Source organism: Chelonia mydas, chromosome 6 (genome assembly GCF_015237465.2).
Source record: "Chelonia mydas isolate rCheMyd1 chromosome 6, rCheMyd1.pri.v2, whole genome shotgun sequence".
In the NCBI taxonomy this organism is placed as follows: Eukaryota; Metazoa; Chordata; order Testudines; family Cheloniidae; genus Chelonia; species Chelonia mydas.
The window spans coordinates 37,821,057-37,834,791 of NC_051246.2; the positions used below are offsets into that span (position 1 = coordinate 37,821,057).

Consider the following 13,735-nt stretch of genomic DNA (forward strand, 5'->3'; position numbering starts at 1 on the left):
TCACCAAACAGATAGATAGATGAATGAATGATTGATTGATCTTTTTCTTACTCATGTTTGTAGGAAAAGCGTCATCAAGATCGTGCACTAGCAATCTACAAGCAAGTACTTAGAAATGATCCAAAGAATTTGTATGCTGCTAATGGCATAGGTGATTATTACACCTGAATTCCCTTTAGTAGTTTACTAGTGGTGGTTCTTGGATTTAGCTCTTTTAGTATATAATCTGCAGAGCATTTCAAGCATCATTTTTGTTTTTTTTCCAGGGGCTATACATTACTGATCTCAGGAAGAATGTCTTGCTATATCATGCAGTTAATTGTCTCAATTTCCTGTTAACATTCTGGGAACTTTGATAGTATTTAAACCTGGAAGCTTACACTGTACGTTTAACTTTCCCTTTAGGAGCTGTATTGGCACACAAAGGATATTTCCGTGAGGCTCGTGATGTTTTTGCCCAAGTGAGAGAGGCAACAGCAGATATCAGTGATGTGTGGCTGAATTTGGCGCACATCTACGTAGAACAGAAGCAGTACATCAGTGCTGTGCAGATGGTAACCTCTATAAGTTGAACCATTTAAAATATTGAAATGAGGTAGCAAAGGAATAGCTAGAGGTCGTTGCTGGCAGCTTCAGATATTCTGAATAATATTCTGTTTTAACAAATTATGGTCCTATTCAAAATAAAATAGAAGTCCTTCTAGCGGCCAGGCTATGTCTAGATTTAGACGTGAACTGCCAACTGTGGACAAGAGTAACAAAGGATCTATCAACTTGTACATTTTATCTTCTATGCTGTCCTAAGTAGAGTTAAGATATAAATACGAGTTTTTTGTTCTACTAGGAGGCATTTTTGATTGTGTGTAATTCAGTCAACAGTCACTTAATGTCATTTATAAGAGAACATTACTGAAGAAGATAAGTACAGTTTGCTGTCTTTCCTTCATGGCCTTTTGTAATCATGGCCCAGAATGTGACTACTAACGTGTATATAACACACACTTTCAAAACTATCAAGAAAACTTTTATAACTTCAAAACCCCCCTTTCAACACACACACACAGTTGATCCTACCAACTCTTCTGGCCGAATCCACAAACCCAAAAATCATACTAAATAATTAAGAGATAAAATGCCTGTTGTAAACTGGGGATCTGGTAAACTATGGCCTATACAAAATTGTTTCCAAAGAAACATCCATCCACTAGAAAACTGCTACTCTAAAACATGTGCCCTACAAGTCAAACTTAAAATAACAAAAACAAGCAAAACTCAACTGAATGACATTTTGGAGAAAAGCTCAGAACAAACTAAAACATTATTAGAGACATGGAAATAGAACCCTCCTTAAATTGTGTGTACGTGGGCCTTAGAGTAAACACACCCAGGAGCTTCAGAATGGCTACAAAAGCATTACAAGAAACAGCGATGCCATATGGTTTCATAGATAATGCCATAAAAAAAACCTACTAAATACAGTCCTCCATTGAAACTACTGATAAAACTATTTGATAGCAATAGGAGTCAAATTATACAATATGAAAGTGAAGTTGCAAGCCTATTGTAACAGCCAATTGCACTGTTTGGGACAAAAATCTTAATAGAAACTTTACTTCAACATTTCTGCAGATATTTTACGAGCACTAGAACTCCAGGGACAAACTGGGGGGTTACTTACCCATATCTTTCTGACATGCAGAAAAGTACGCTAAACTTAAGAGCAGCACAGCAGAAAGTTCCTCCACTGCAAAGCACAGGGAGATCAAAAGATCGTACCCAAATAGAAGTGCATTATCCTCTGTTGGCTTGCCAACACAAACAATTCCACCCAGAACTAAAAATGCACAACATGCTAAGAGCACCAGTATTGGCGTAAATGGAAGAACAAATCAAATATAACAACTTAGACTACTACAGCCACAAAATTATTGCAGTAGCTGACTCTCTACAGAAAATTGCAAAGCCAAGGTAGCTTTCTCACCAAATATAGAATCCTTGGCCATAAACTACAAGAGGAAATTGGGAGACAAAGCACAGTCCAACCCCAGAGGGTAGTGCTTCCTGCCAATTTAATAGAGATTGAGACACTTTCTACTCCAGTGTTTGAAATGTGAGGAAGTTCAAATCAAATGATTTTCCCATAAATGATCAGAAATGATACAAGGCTTTTCAATAAAAAAAAAAAACAGCAAGGAAAAACTGCATAACTTTTGGATGCAGGGGGAAAAAAAGAAACGGCATGTTATGTGACAGCCTGCCACTAGATCAAGAAAGGGTGGTAATGACCAGTGGAAACCTGAGAATAAAACCCTAAACACAGCATGAAGCCCAGTTGTAGGCTGATTGTACCTGCATTACAGTTCAGCAACACTTAGATAAGTTACTGAGCCAAAGAATATTGAGTTAGCTGGATAGAACTAACTTGATAGGTATTTATTAGAACTGACTATTCTTTTTCCTCAGAAATTATAGTGAAGGGGACAGGGTGAAAGAGGTACATCGAATATATTTCAGGTTATGGTAGCAATACATACACATGAATAGAGAGAAAATGGAAATTTCAAATTTCATAATTTAAATAAACATGCTTATTACAACAGTTCTTTTTCTTGCACAATTTGTACCCCTACCTTGGTTACTGTAAATCAGTGATTCTCAACCTTTCCAGACTACTGTACCCCTTTTAGGGTACACGACAAATCAGAATCCTGAGTTTCACCTCACTTAAAAACTACTTGCTTACAAAGTCAGACGTAAAAATACAAAAGTGTCACAGCACACTATTACTGGAAAATTGCTTACTTTCTCATTTTTACCATATAATAAAATTATTGGAATATAAATACTGTACTTACATTTCGGCATATAGTATATAAGAGCAGTATAAAACAAGCCACTGTATGAAATTTTCGTTAGTACTCACTTCGCTAGTGCTTTTTATGTAGCCTGTTGTAAAACCAAGCAAATATCTAGATGGGTTGATGTACACCCGGAAGATCTCTGTATACCCCCAGAGAACCACTGCTGTAAACGAATGGTACGTGCTTACAATGTTGTCCGTTCCAAAATGCGTAGGATCCTATTGTATTAAGCTAAGGACTTGCAGGAGTCCTGAGGGACCTACGAGTTTTTACAATAACTGGGAACTCAGAATGGTATACAATAAAGTGGAAGAGAGCCATGCAACACAGTGTAATTATTCTCCCCCCCCCCCCCAAAAAAAAATCATGAAGTAAATATATTTCATGAATAGGACCCAAGTTACTTGGACTTGTCTGCAATGCAAAACTGCTACAAGAGTTCTTAAAACTCCACTATCTTTTTTTAGTAATTTGATCTCTCCATTTCAGTATGAAAACTGCCTCAGAAAGTTCTATAAGCATCAGAATACTGAAGTATTGTTGTACTTGGCCCGAGCACTCTTCAAATGTGGCAAATTACAGGAATGCAAACAGACTTTGCTGAAGGTAAAAATATGTATGTATATTGCAGTTTTTAAAGTAATTTTATTCTTTAGTACATGGTGTTTCATATTCTTGGGTTATTAATGTACATTTATTTGTACATCTCTTTAAATACTATAGTCTGGGGTTGAAATAATTGATTACCATCCATATGTCATTGATAACTTTCTGTGATTTAAAAGATGTCCATTTCATTCACAGGCTAGACATGTAGCACCCAGTGATACAGTCCTTATGTTTAATGTGGCTCTAGTGCTACAGAGGCTAGCCACCTCTGTCCTGAAAGATGAAAAAAGTAACCTGAAGGAAGTACTAAATGCTGTGAAAGAACTGGAGTTAGCCCACAGGTATGCAGTAAAAAAGTTTTTATGCCCCCTTTTTAATTGCTGTAGTATGTTTTACCTAGCTGTCATAAAAGAAAATACTTTCTTCTAGAAAATACTCAGTGTGGATCTAAAATTCCAATTTTGGTATGAGTGAAAGTGTCTTCTGTTAAAATCTTGCGTTTTGTTTTTTTTTAAAAAAAAGTTACATCTCTCAACATTCCTAGTGGAAAAACATTAGATATAGAGAGCTTAAGCTTGAAAAAAAATGGAGCCCTGCCAATCTTTGCTCCAAATCCAGTTTTCTTTGTTTTGGTGTCGTATGTCCTGATAAGCTAATGAGTTAATCTCCAAAGTAGTTCTGTTTTAGTTTTGTCTCTGCCTTATGTAATTCTTTCCGGTGGGAGAAGATCACAATTGAAGGGGGCGAGGAAATCGATCACAAACTGCTATTCACTAACTGAAAATGAATAAATACTTATTCATAGAAATTGTGAAAATAAAAAAAACTACCAGCTTCAGAGCCATTTCATGAGCTTGTTCAAGGTCTCTTAATTAATCAGACTTCGAGTTATTTTACAAACTGTTTTTTTTATAAAGAGAACTGAGTGTAATTAGATTAATCAAACTGTCAGCACTTGTGAGCATATTGAGTTGAACGTACCATAGAAATTAAGGCTTATTTCTGTCCCTTGGTAACTAATGCTGGCCTTCCACAGCTTTCTTTTCTTCCTGCCCACTTTCCTGATGCAGACTTTGGTTGTAAAATCTTGAAGTCCTTTGTTTTATATCCTGGTTACCTGCCAACCTACTTCAGTCACAGATCTCAAGAAGTATTTTACCTTAAATTCCAAAACACTGTGTGGCAGGCAAACTTTGTTACTTTTTTGTTTGCTTGAACAAACCACAGTGCGATTCTTCACTTTTAAGCTGTATACCTATCAAAGTGACTTGTTCTCACTTCTGTAACTGAAGCTTATGTAGATCATAGAATCACAGAATACCAGGGTTGGAAGGGACCTCAAGAGATCATCTAGTCCAACCCCCTGCTCAAAGCAGGACCAATCCCCAATTTTTGCCCCAGATCCCTAAATGACCCCTCAAGGATTGAACTCACAACCCTAGGTTTAGCAGAGCGATTTGGTTACAGGTATCGACCAATGTTACAAATGAGTACTTTTTTACTAGTCCTGACTTCGCTTTGCCACTTGACATCTCTAATTCTAATCTCATTCATAGTTACTAATCAATTGCTATTGAGTTTGCCGAGTCAGACCAACTGGAGGAAGGTCAGCCAGTCATATTGGCATGAAGGATTCTGATATACTTCCAAAAACAGTCTGTGCATCCAGGCTGATGTTGCTGTCACTTGCTTTATATACTTAAGCACAACTCTGAAATGTGAGACAAAGTTGCCTAGTAGGTGTTTCTTTTCAGACTTCTGTTATAGCAGGAACTTGCTTTGTCTGAGCCCTTTTGCCCTATTTCCTCATTCATGCCCAGAAATATCGTGCTCCTAGTATTGACCAAAACACTTCCACAGGATAAAGGCTTCTAATTATTTTGCTCACAAATTAAAAAACAAAAACAAAGCCCTTTTATTTATACAAGCAATCACTTCAAAATTGTACTGCCTGCTGCAATACAAAAATCTAGTTAAACAAATTTCCATTTAGAAATCCTGTAAGAGAAGTCTGTAATCTCTTGTCTTGAGGAAAATGGCTTGCATTACATGACTGAGTTTGTCAGAATTGGTGTGGAATTTAAATTATCCTGCTTGGTTGTACTCACTAAAGTATTACAGCCAGATTTTTTTTTTTTTTTTTAAATGGAGTTGATGCCCCAGACTGGGGGAATTCAGAGTTCCAACACATTTCACTTTTGCTGTTGAATGTCTGTCAGGATAAACTTGAGGGTGGAATCTGAATCTTGTATCTCATATGAAAAAAATTTTCTTTTTCTTTGCAGTAGAATGCTAGGTCAGTCTAGCACAGGAAAAAAAGTTCTACTATAGAAATCCTTTCAGTCATAGAAAGGTAGGGCTGGAAGGGACCTTCCAAGTCATGAAGCTCAGCCCAGCCCTCTATGCTGAGGCAGGACCAAGTAAACCTAGACAAATCCTTGCTTGCAGATTGAGAAGTTATTTTTGAGGGGGTTGGAAAGTCTCTATTGCATGCCTTCCAGAAGCTATACCTATAGACCTCAAAGCCTCTAAAGGTCTCTGGATCTATCCTTGCTTACCTGTGTTCCTGCATCTTCTGAGATCCGTGCTTCTGTCGAGAAAATGTAAATTTGGCCAGGGCAGAGTTCTAGCAGGAAAAAATATATTTTTTCTATTTCCTCCCTTTCTCACTGCAGTTTCAATGGTCACCACAGTCCGAAGTAGAATGGAAAACACATAAGTGTGACTAGTCTAACAACATACGTAGTCAGGCACCGGTGGAGCAGGGTTTCAAAGACTCCCTCCTGTTGATGTCATCACCAGAGGCTACAAATGGCAGTGTAGCAGGACTGGGTTAGGCAGGTGCAGCAGAAGCAGATACTGAGGTTCCTGGGAAAGCTCAGGCAAGACTGATCTGTAACGGAGGAGAGATGATGATTTTCAAGGTCTCCAACAGAGCTCTTTATTTCTGAGACTTCAGTTTCTTGCTGTGTGAGAATTACAGTACATAGGACAGCTGTGTCTAGAAACTAGGCCTGCCTCCAGTATAGAAGCAAATAGAGAATTTGGATTTGACCCTCTAGTAACAGTTCTAAGAATTAATTTTTAAATTAAAAAGATCTAAGACTTGATAGATGTGGTTCTGTTTGAGTACTTTAAAACAGAATAGAACCAAGTCAACTGTGCTGAAAAGATGCTATCTCATTTTTTCGCAATAGTTAGGGTGTTCACCTGAGTTATCACAGCCAAATTTCTATTTACCTACATTTTCCCAGTAGTTTCAGTTCGGTGAAGTTTCTTTTTTTCATACTTGTTGTAAACAATTTGAAAGCGTCAGCAGCATTATAAGACTGCCATGTTCCACTTCAAACATTCCTACATGCTGAGTGACTCAATCCCTACAGAAAGCCTGTAAAGTGTTTTATGAACTTTTTGGATTAAAGGTGGAAAAGAGCGATAATAATTGTAGTGATCATTTTAAGAATGTTTATTTTAGGGATATCAGACTTAAATGTCAATGTAGTAGCCTTCTTTTGTACTAGAAGGCCCAAGCACAGTGTACAGATATAGAAACCCGCATGTCATATCAGTAGTATTGTGAAATTTTGCAGTGACACGTTCGCTTTTGATTTAGGTGAGTGTTAAAGTAAAACAAAACGGGGAATATAAGATGAAATGTCACTATATCAATCTGCTTTTGTTTTTCATTTTCCCTCCAGATACTTCAGTTATTTAAGTAAAGTAGGAGATAAAATGAGATTTGATTTGGCTCTTGCTGCTACTGAAGCCAGGTAAAAATTATTCCTTTTTTTCTGATTAAAACAGAGTATTTTCCAGAACTAAACTCAGTTGTTGGTTTGTTATCATGGGGGAATAGTGATAACTATAGATAAGGCACTGTGAGCATTTCCATCAGAATTCCATTTTTTCAGTTGCTCATAATTTTCCAAAATTTATTGCTGAGAGGCTAGAACGCTCCAGGCCTGGTGTCTGCCCTCTGGTGGAATATTTACTTGTAAGGTTGAGCAAAACGTTGTGAAAATGAGTTGTGGGGTTTTTTTAATGGCAAACATTTTTCCCCTTAAAAATAATTTCTTTGCCCTTTTTTCTTTTTTAAGGGGGCTTGGGATCAGAAAGATGAAATCTGGCAGCTAACTAGCTTTCACTGAGAAGATTTTGAGTGCTTTAGTGAAACCAGTTATTTGAAGTGTAGGTAGGACTTCAAAATGAGTTCATGCAATCACAGTACTTTGGATGCAGCTTCTTAGCTGTTTTTACCAGTGCTCCAAGTTAAATAATACAGTACTGTGCATATGAGTACATCTAGCTTAGGTGTGCAGTAAACAGATATCTCGAAGGTGCACATTGAAAAACTCAGCTTTATTCATTGTACATCTTACAAATTCAGGCTTTTCACAGATTGTCATGTGCAGACTGCAGTACCAATATAAGTTATAGGTATGTCTAAAATTGTGGGCAGAAAAATATTTTGCATTGTATTTGAGAAACTATTTGTGAACATAATATTAAAGGTAACTTCATAATGAACATTAGCTTACAGGGGGTTGAACTGAGACCACTTCCTACTTTATTTCCTGATGTTTGAGCACTTAGGCCCAGATTTTTAAAGGCATTTAGACAGGGCTGCACTCAGCGTTGCCATATCTGATTTAGTTAGGAGCCTAAATCTCATTTTCAAATGTGATTTAGGGCACTGAGAGCCTAAATCCCATTGACAGTTGATGGAATTTAGGCTCTAATGTGCCTAAATCATGTTGACTGAGATTTGGTCCTAAATCAGTTAAAAAATCTGGGCCCTGAACATAGTCTTAGCTTCTCACTATATTTTTGGATTAGGTTGGTTAATTACAGCTGTTTAAATACAAGGTGCTTTTGTAAGGGGTATTTGTGGAGCTGCACAGCTGAGAGTTTAAGACTCTTCCTCTTTATGTTAAGGATTTTTTCTTACCGAAGTAGCTAAACTTCTTAACAAATAAGACAGCTTTGAGTAGCATTCTATGTGGAAACGTGTTCTTCAGGATTAAATTAAAAAAGCTAGCTAGAAAATCCATATGTCTCAGAAGATGGATGAATGAATAAACTGAAGTAAAAGTCATATCACTGTAATGGATTTTAAAAGGACAAATAATTATGTTGTGTATAGAATTATTTAAACACTTCAGTTATGTTACTTCAGATCGCTTGTATTTTGTTCAGTGGTACGCACAACTTTAGTATTGTGATGTGTTTTCTTTTTATAACTGTTTCTCCTTCTAGCATGTACGATGTGCCTAGAAACTTACTTTCCTTTAATTGAAAACATTGAATGTTATAGGCAATGCTCTGATTTACTGAGTCAAGCTCAATATCATGTGGCTCGTGCACGCAAGCAGGATGAAGAAGAGAGAGAACTGCGTGCCAAGCAAGAGCAAGAAAAGGAGTTGCTCCGCCAAAAACTGCTTAAAGAACAGGTTTATATTCCCTGTAGTACTCTGCGTGTGTGTGTTTTTTTAAATGGGTATGCTTGCCACCATAGCTGTGTGTTGATACCTAGAAACTGTTCAGGGAGTAAATGAGCACTTAACAAAGACGGGGCTGAAAATGTATGGATATGTAAAAAGGGGTGAAATTGTTTCCTCTACAGAGCCCGTTCATTCAGGCTTTGGGGAAGGATGAGTGAAAATGGTGTTTAGGAGAACAGAATTCACCCCCACAAGATGTGAGATTCTAGCACAAGCCATCCATGGTCACTGTGTGATCTATGAACTACACTAGCAGCAGCTGCTTCTCCATGCCTCCAGTGCAGGGTCCTGGTAATGGTCAGTTTGTTCTGATTCTTTCAGGAAGAAAAACGCCTCAGAGAGAAAGAAGAACAAAAGAAACTTCTGGAACAACGAGCCCAATACGTGGAGAAGACCAAGAATATTTTGATGTTCACTGGAGAAGTAGAAGGATCGAAGGAGAAGAAACGTGGTGGTGGAAGGGTACAGAATGGAGTTTTTTCCACACTTTTCTATAATTTAGAGTTACTCTGTAACCAGAGTTAAGACAGGCATTAATCAGCACCTGACATTTAGTGAGGCTGTACAGAGTGCTCATCAATGACATGCAGACACCTTTGGGATGGAAGGTAAATTCAAGATATTGCTCCAAGAGTACAGTACAGAAAATAAATACTTTATCCAACAAATAGTAGCAGCGGGTGGAATTATATATTATAATAATCATTCTGAAGAACCGGTTTCTTAGTGCTAAATCTGTACAGATAATGGGACAGTCGAGGCATTAAGGTGAAAAGTCTTATATTCTCCATATGTTGACCGATTGGTTTTCAGATTACAAATCTGGTATGGTGTGGGTTTTTAATTTATTGCAGCGTTCCAGAAAAGGAGGAGAATTTGATGAGTTTGTCAATGATGAGAGTGACGAAGATCTGCCTGTGTCCAGAAAGAAAAAGAGGAGGAAAGGCAGTGGTAGCGAACAAGATGGTGAAGAAGAAGATGGCGAGAGGAAGAAGAAAAAGAGGAGGAGGTAACTAAGTTTAAATATTTTGAATTCTTTTTGTAACTCTGTAGTATTGGTTTAGAGTATACCTTACACAGGAGCCTGCAAATGATGTTAGAATAAGACCAAGTAGATGTGCTTTTTCCCCCCCGAACAACTTTCTTTTAAAAAAGAAAGTTCCCAGTTTGTAAATGACCATACAGATCCATTATAACCGTGTTAGCAAAATGCTAACTGTTCATATTACTATAATACAAGAAATGTAGGGTTAACAATTGATCGTTTGACACTGTTGGAAATAATACACTGTTTGTTCAGGAATTAAATATTAATTCTGACTTAATTTTTGCGTTTAAGACCCCAGAAAGGAGATGATGGAACCGATGATGAAGAAAATGAAAATGGCCCAAGACCTAAAAAACGACGTCCACCCAAAGCAGAGAGGAAAAAAGCTGTAAGTTTAAAAGTGTAATGCCTTGATAGTTCCTGTTTACAATTGGAAGATTACAGTGCGACCGCATTCAGTAAAGTGACATTCGCTGAAGGGGGAAGCATGTAAAATACTTCCTGCAGCAAACATGTATCATACTTTCCCCTTTTATGTCTCCTAATATAGCAGTAGCTACAGGGATGCTTCTGAAGCTCTCTGCTTCCATTTTGAGATCAGAACATAAATTCTGACCAGATTTACAAATAGCTGTTTGAAATGAGTCTAGTTTTCTGCATCCATCTGTTATGTTAGAACAGCTGTACTTTAAGCTCTGTTATTGATATCAGTTTTACTCCAGTGAACAAGCAATATTACTTCGTATATTTTTCCATACAGGCCAAGCCAGAACGTCTGCCTCCTTCAATGAAGGGAAAGATCAAATCAAAAGCCATAATTTCATCTAGTGAAGATTCTTCTGATGAGGATAAACTCAAAATTGCTGATGATGGGTATGAACCTTTGATTTTTGTACATTTTGAAAGTCAAATGTTGACTTCTGCCTGATGGAAAAAGCTCTGAGATTGGCTTTCGACCTTTTCCATACTGGGACAACCCCACCCTAGTTAACTGACACCGTTCTCTAAATAAGCAATATGTAAAGGGGAGGTCATGACCCCTTGACATCCAGTCCCTCAGGTTGCAAACCCATGCTTGAAGATGATGATGATTAAAATAAAACTAAGTATATATTCCCAAATCTAAATTGACATAACTGTAGGGCTGACACTCCTCAAATTAACAAACTAATTATTGTTAAATGGCCAAAAATTCAACTTTGTCAGTACTTTGAAATACTGTGCCCAGAAACTGTGTATTTTTGAGGTCTAAAAAACATACTCATGTCTCCTTTGGTATTTCTGAGATTGGAACCCCCCCACTTCTCTTAGTCCTCACTTGCTGCTTCAGTGATGTATCATGTTAGTCTGAATGGGTTCTTTGTGTTTCACCTTTCATTCTCTACTGTATGTCCTTGGTGATCCACACAGATTTGCCAAATACCCTTTTTCATAGCCAAACTGGGAACCACTGCACTTGGGAAGATAGTGAGTACTCCACTGTGATACAAGATACCATCTTCCTCTCTGAATTATTTGAGTGTCCTTTTCTCCTCTTCCTTCTCAGTGCGAGTGTCAACATCTCTGTGAAATCCAGGATTCTTGCTTGATCATAGTAAGCCAATACTTGCAGCTTTAATAATTGATTCTACTGCTTTTTTTAAAAACAGAAATGCCAGGAACAGCAACAGTGATTCTGATGACGCTGAACAGCCGCGCAATAAACGCATCATGTCTGACAGCGATTCAGATAACGGAAACAAGTCTGGTAGTGAGGTAGGTAGTCCACGGAGGTCCAGTGCTCATCCATCTGATGAGGATTCGGACAGTGACAGGTCAGCCAGAAAGAAGAGACTGTCAGATTCAGAACAGTCTGACAATGAGTCTGTGCAATCTGGGAGAAGCCACTCTGTACAATCAGGAAGTCGTCACTCGGGTGGCTCAGAGAATGAATCTCGTCCAGCTTCTCGCAGTGGTGATTCAGACAGAGATTCTGATAGAGGATCTGACAACGAAGGCTCTGGCAGAGAGTCTGGCAATGAATCTGAACCAGAGGCATCCAACATTGAGGGGTCTGAACATGGATCAGAAGGTGGATCAGATGATAGCGATTAGATTTAAATTACAGCCATTTTTTAAAAATTGTTTTTTAAATATACTTCAGTTATGAGGAGGAAAATCCAATTTTTATATTTGAAAACTGATTTAAAAAAACGTAATGTTTTAGTAAAACTGTTGTGAAACTTGTTTCATATGATTTTGTTCTATCAAGCTGTACATTACTAGGCATTAATGAATATTTCTCTGTGTTGGTGTATATGGTGTGTTCTTACACTGAAACTAACATAGCTGATGATCACAGATGCTGTACAGTGAGTGGTAAACTCACACAGTGAGGATGGGGTGTATGTAAATGCTGCAGAACAAAAACACCCAAGTTCAAAGAGTTGGTTAAAACTGTGGTGTATTTGTTCCATGTTTCTACATGCAAAAAAGGTACAGGCCAATCTTCATGAGATCTTATTGAATGGTACAAAGAACTTTGGATATTTATTTCTTTGTGTCATTCTGAATAGAGATCAATGGTGATGTTTTTTTACCTTCTGTTAAAGGATAAGTTTACTGTGATGCAACTCCTAAGTTTTGAAAAATTTTCCTTCTTGTGCCTGCTTGTTTTCCTGATATACCAATTTAAAAAAATAAATAAAAAGCAACCAAGATGCAGGTTAAAACAAAAGTTTATGAAACAACATTACAGGTATGTAGATAAAATGCAAATATATTAAGTTGACAGGTGAAAAATAAAGATGTAGAAAACTTTCTGTATTCTTATGTGGTAGAGTGAAGAGATCTGCCATTGTTGCAATAATAAAAAGTAGTTACTACCATCTGTTCCGGAGTGATCTATTTTACTTCATCTTTTTAAAAAAAAAAAAAAAAAAACCTCCTATCCCCTGAACCCAATAGTAACAAAAACAAACAAACTGCAATCTATTATGATGGTGGCAGCCGAAAATCTTGAAGTTCAGATGTCATTAAGAAAATTAAGTTTGCCAGCAATCAGACATTTAAGTTCATTTTTAATTTCTAATAGATGGTTCCACGTTCAAGAGTTTTAACCCCCTCAATCTAGTACTGTGTACCATGTAACAAACAAAATTGGTAGACTGTATGTAGACACTAAAACCAGACTTTGCAATCTGCTGCTCTAGTTGTTGGGGCAATGTTTCCCAAACTTGATAGCTGAGCTATCCTTTGGGAAAGGAAACCAATTTGATTCCCTAACCTCACCATGTATTAAAGGCCTATCCAAAATGAGCACTCGCTCAATGTATGTTGTATAGAACCTCATAATATGAGACTGTATCGCCTAAGGGAGATGACGGGTCCAGAGTAATGTACTAAAATGATTTGAGTCCTTCCTGGATGGATGTTCCAAACAAGTAGTGATGGGAAACTGCACCTCCACCACTAGACTCCTCATTTTGTTGTTCCACAAGGATCAGTTCTCTCTGGTCCTTTTCAACATCTACATGCAGCCACTAGGTGAACTGGTCATATGACACTGACTAAAATGCCAGCAATATGCAGATGATACACTGCCCTACCTATCCTTCACCACATACAATACTGCTACCACCACCAAGGTGGCCCAGTGCTTGGATGAAAACCAGCTGGCTGAAGTAGAACTCGAGGAAGACAGGGGTGATGCTGGTTGGCAGAGGACAGTATTTGGA

The 13,735-nt window shown here is 37.7% G+C and overlaps 1 protein-coding gene across 3 annotated transcripts in view; it reads left to right on the forward strand.

Moving 5' to 3' along the window:
* The window catches only part of CTR9 (CTR9 homolog, Paf1/RNA polymerase II complex component), a 30,393-nt gene extending 17,505 nt beyond the window's left edge, over positions 1-12,888 (forward strand). For all 3 annotated transcript variants that reach the window (XM_037899812.2, XM_037899813.2, XM_037899814.2), the window contains 11 exons: positions 64-151; positions 406-554; positions 3,351-3,467; positions 3,666-3,811; positions 7,169-7,240; positions 8,785-8,920; positions 9,293-9,433; positions 9,826-9,980; positions 10,311-10,407; positions 10,780-10,892; positions 11,669-12,888. In XM_037899812.2, the coding sequence (XP_037755740.1) occupies positions 64-151; positions 406-554; positions 3,351-3,467; positions 3,666-3,811; positions 7,169-7,240; positions 8,785-8,920; positions 9,293-9,433; positions 9,826-9,980; positions 10,311-10,407; positions 10,780-10,892; positions 11,669-12,113 (1,659 nt within the window). In that variant the 3' untranslated portion in view covers positions 12,114-12,888. The remainder of the gene's footprint in view (positions 1-63; positions 152-405; positions 555-3,350; positions 3,468-3,665; positions 3,812-7,168; positions 7,241-8,784; positions 8,921-9,292; positions 9,434-9,825; positions 9,981-10,310; positions 10,408-10,779; positions 10,893-11,668) is intronic.
* Positions 12,889-13,735: the final 847 nt, after the last annotated feature.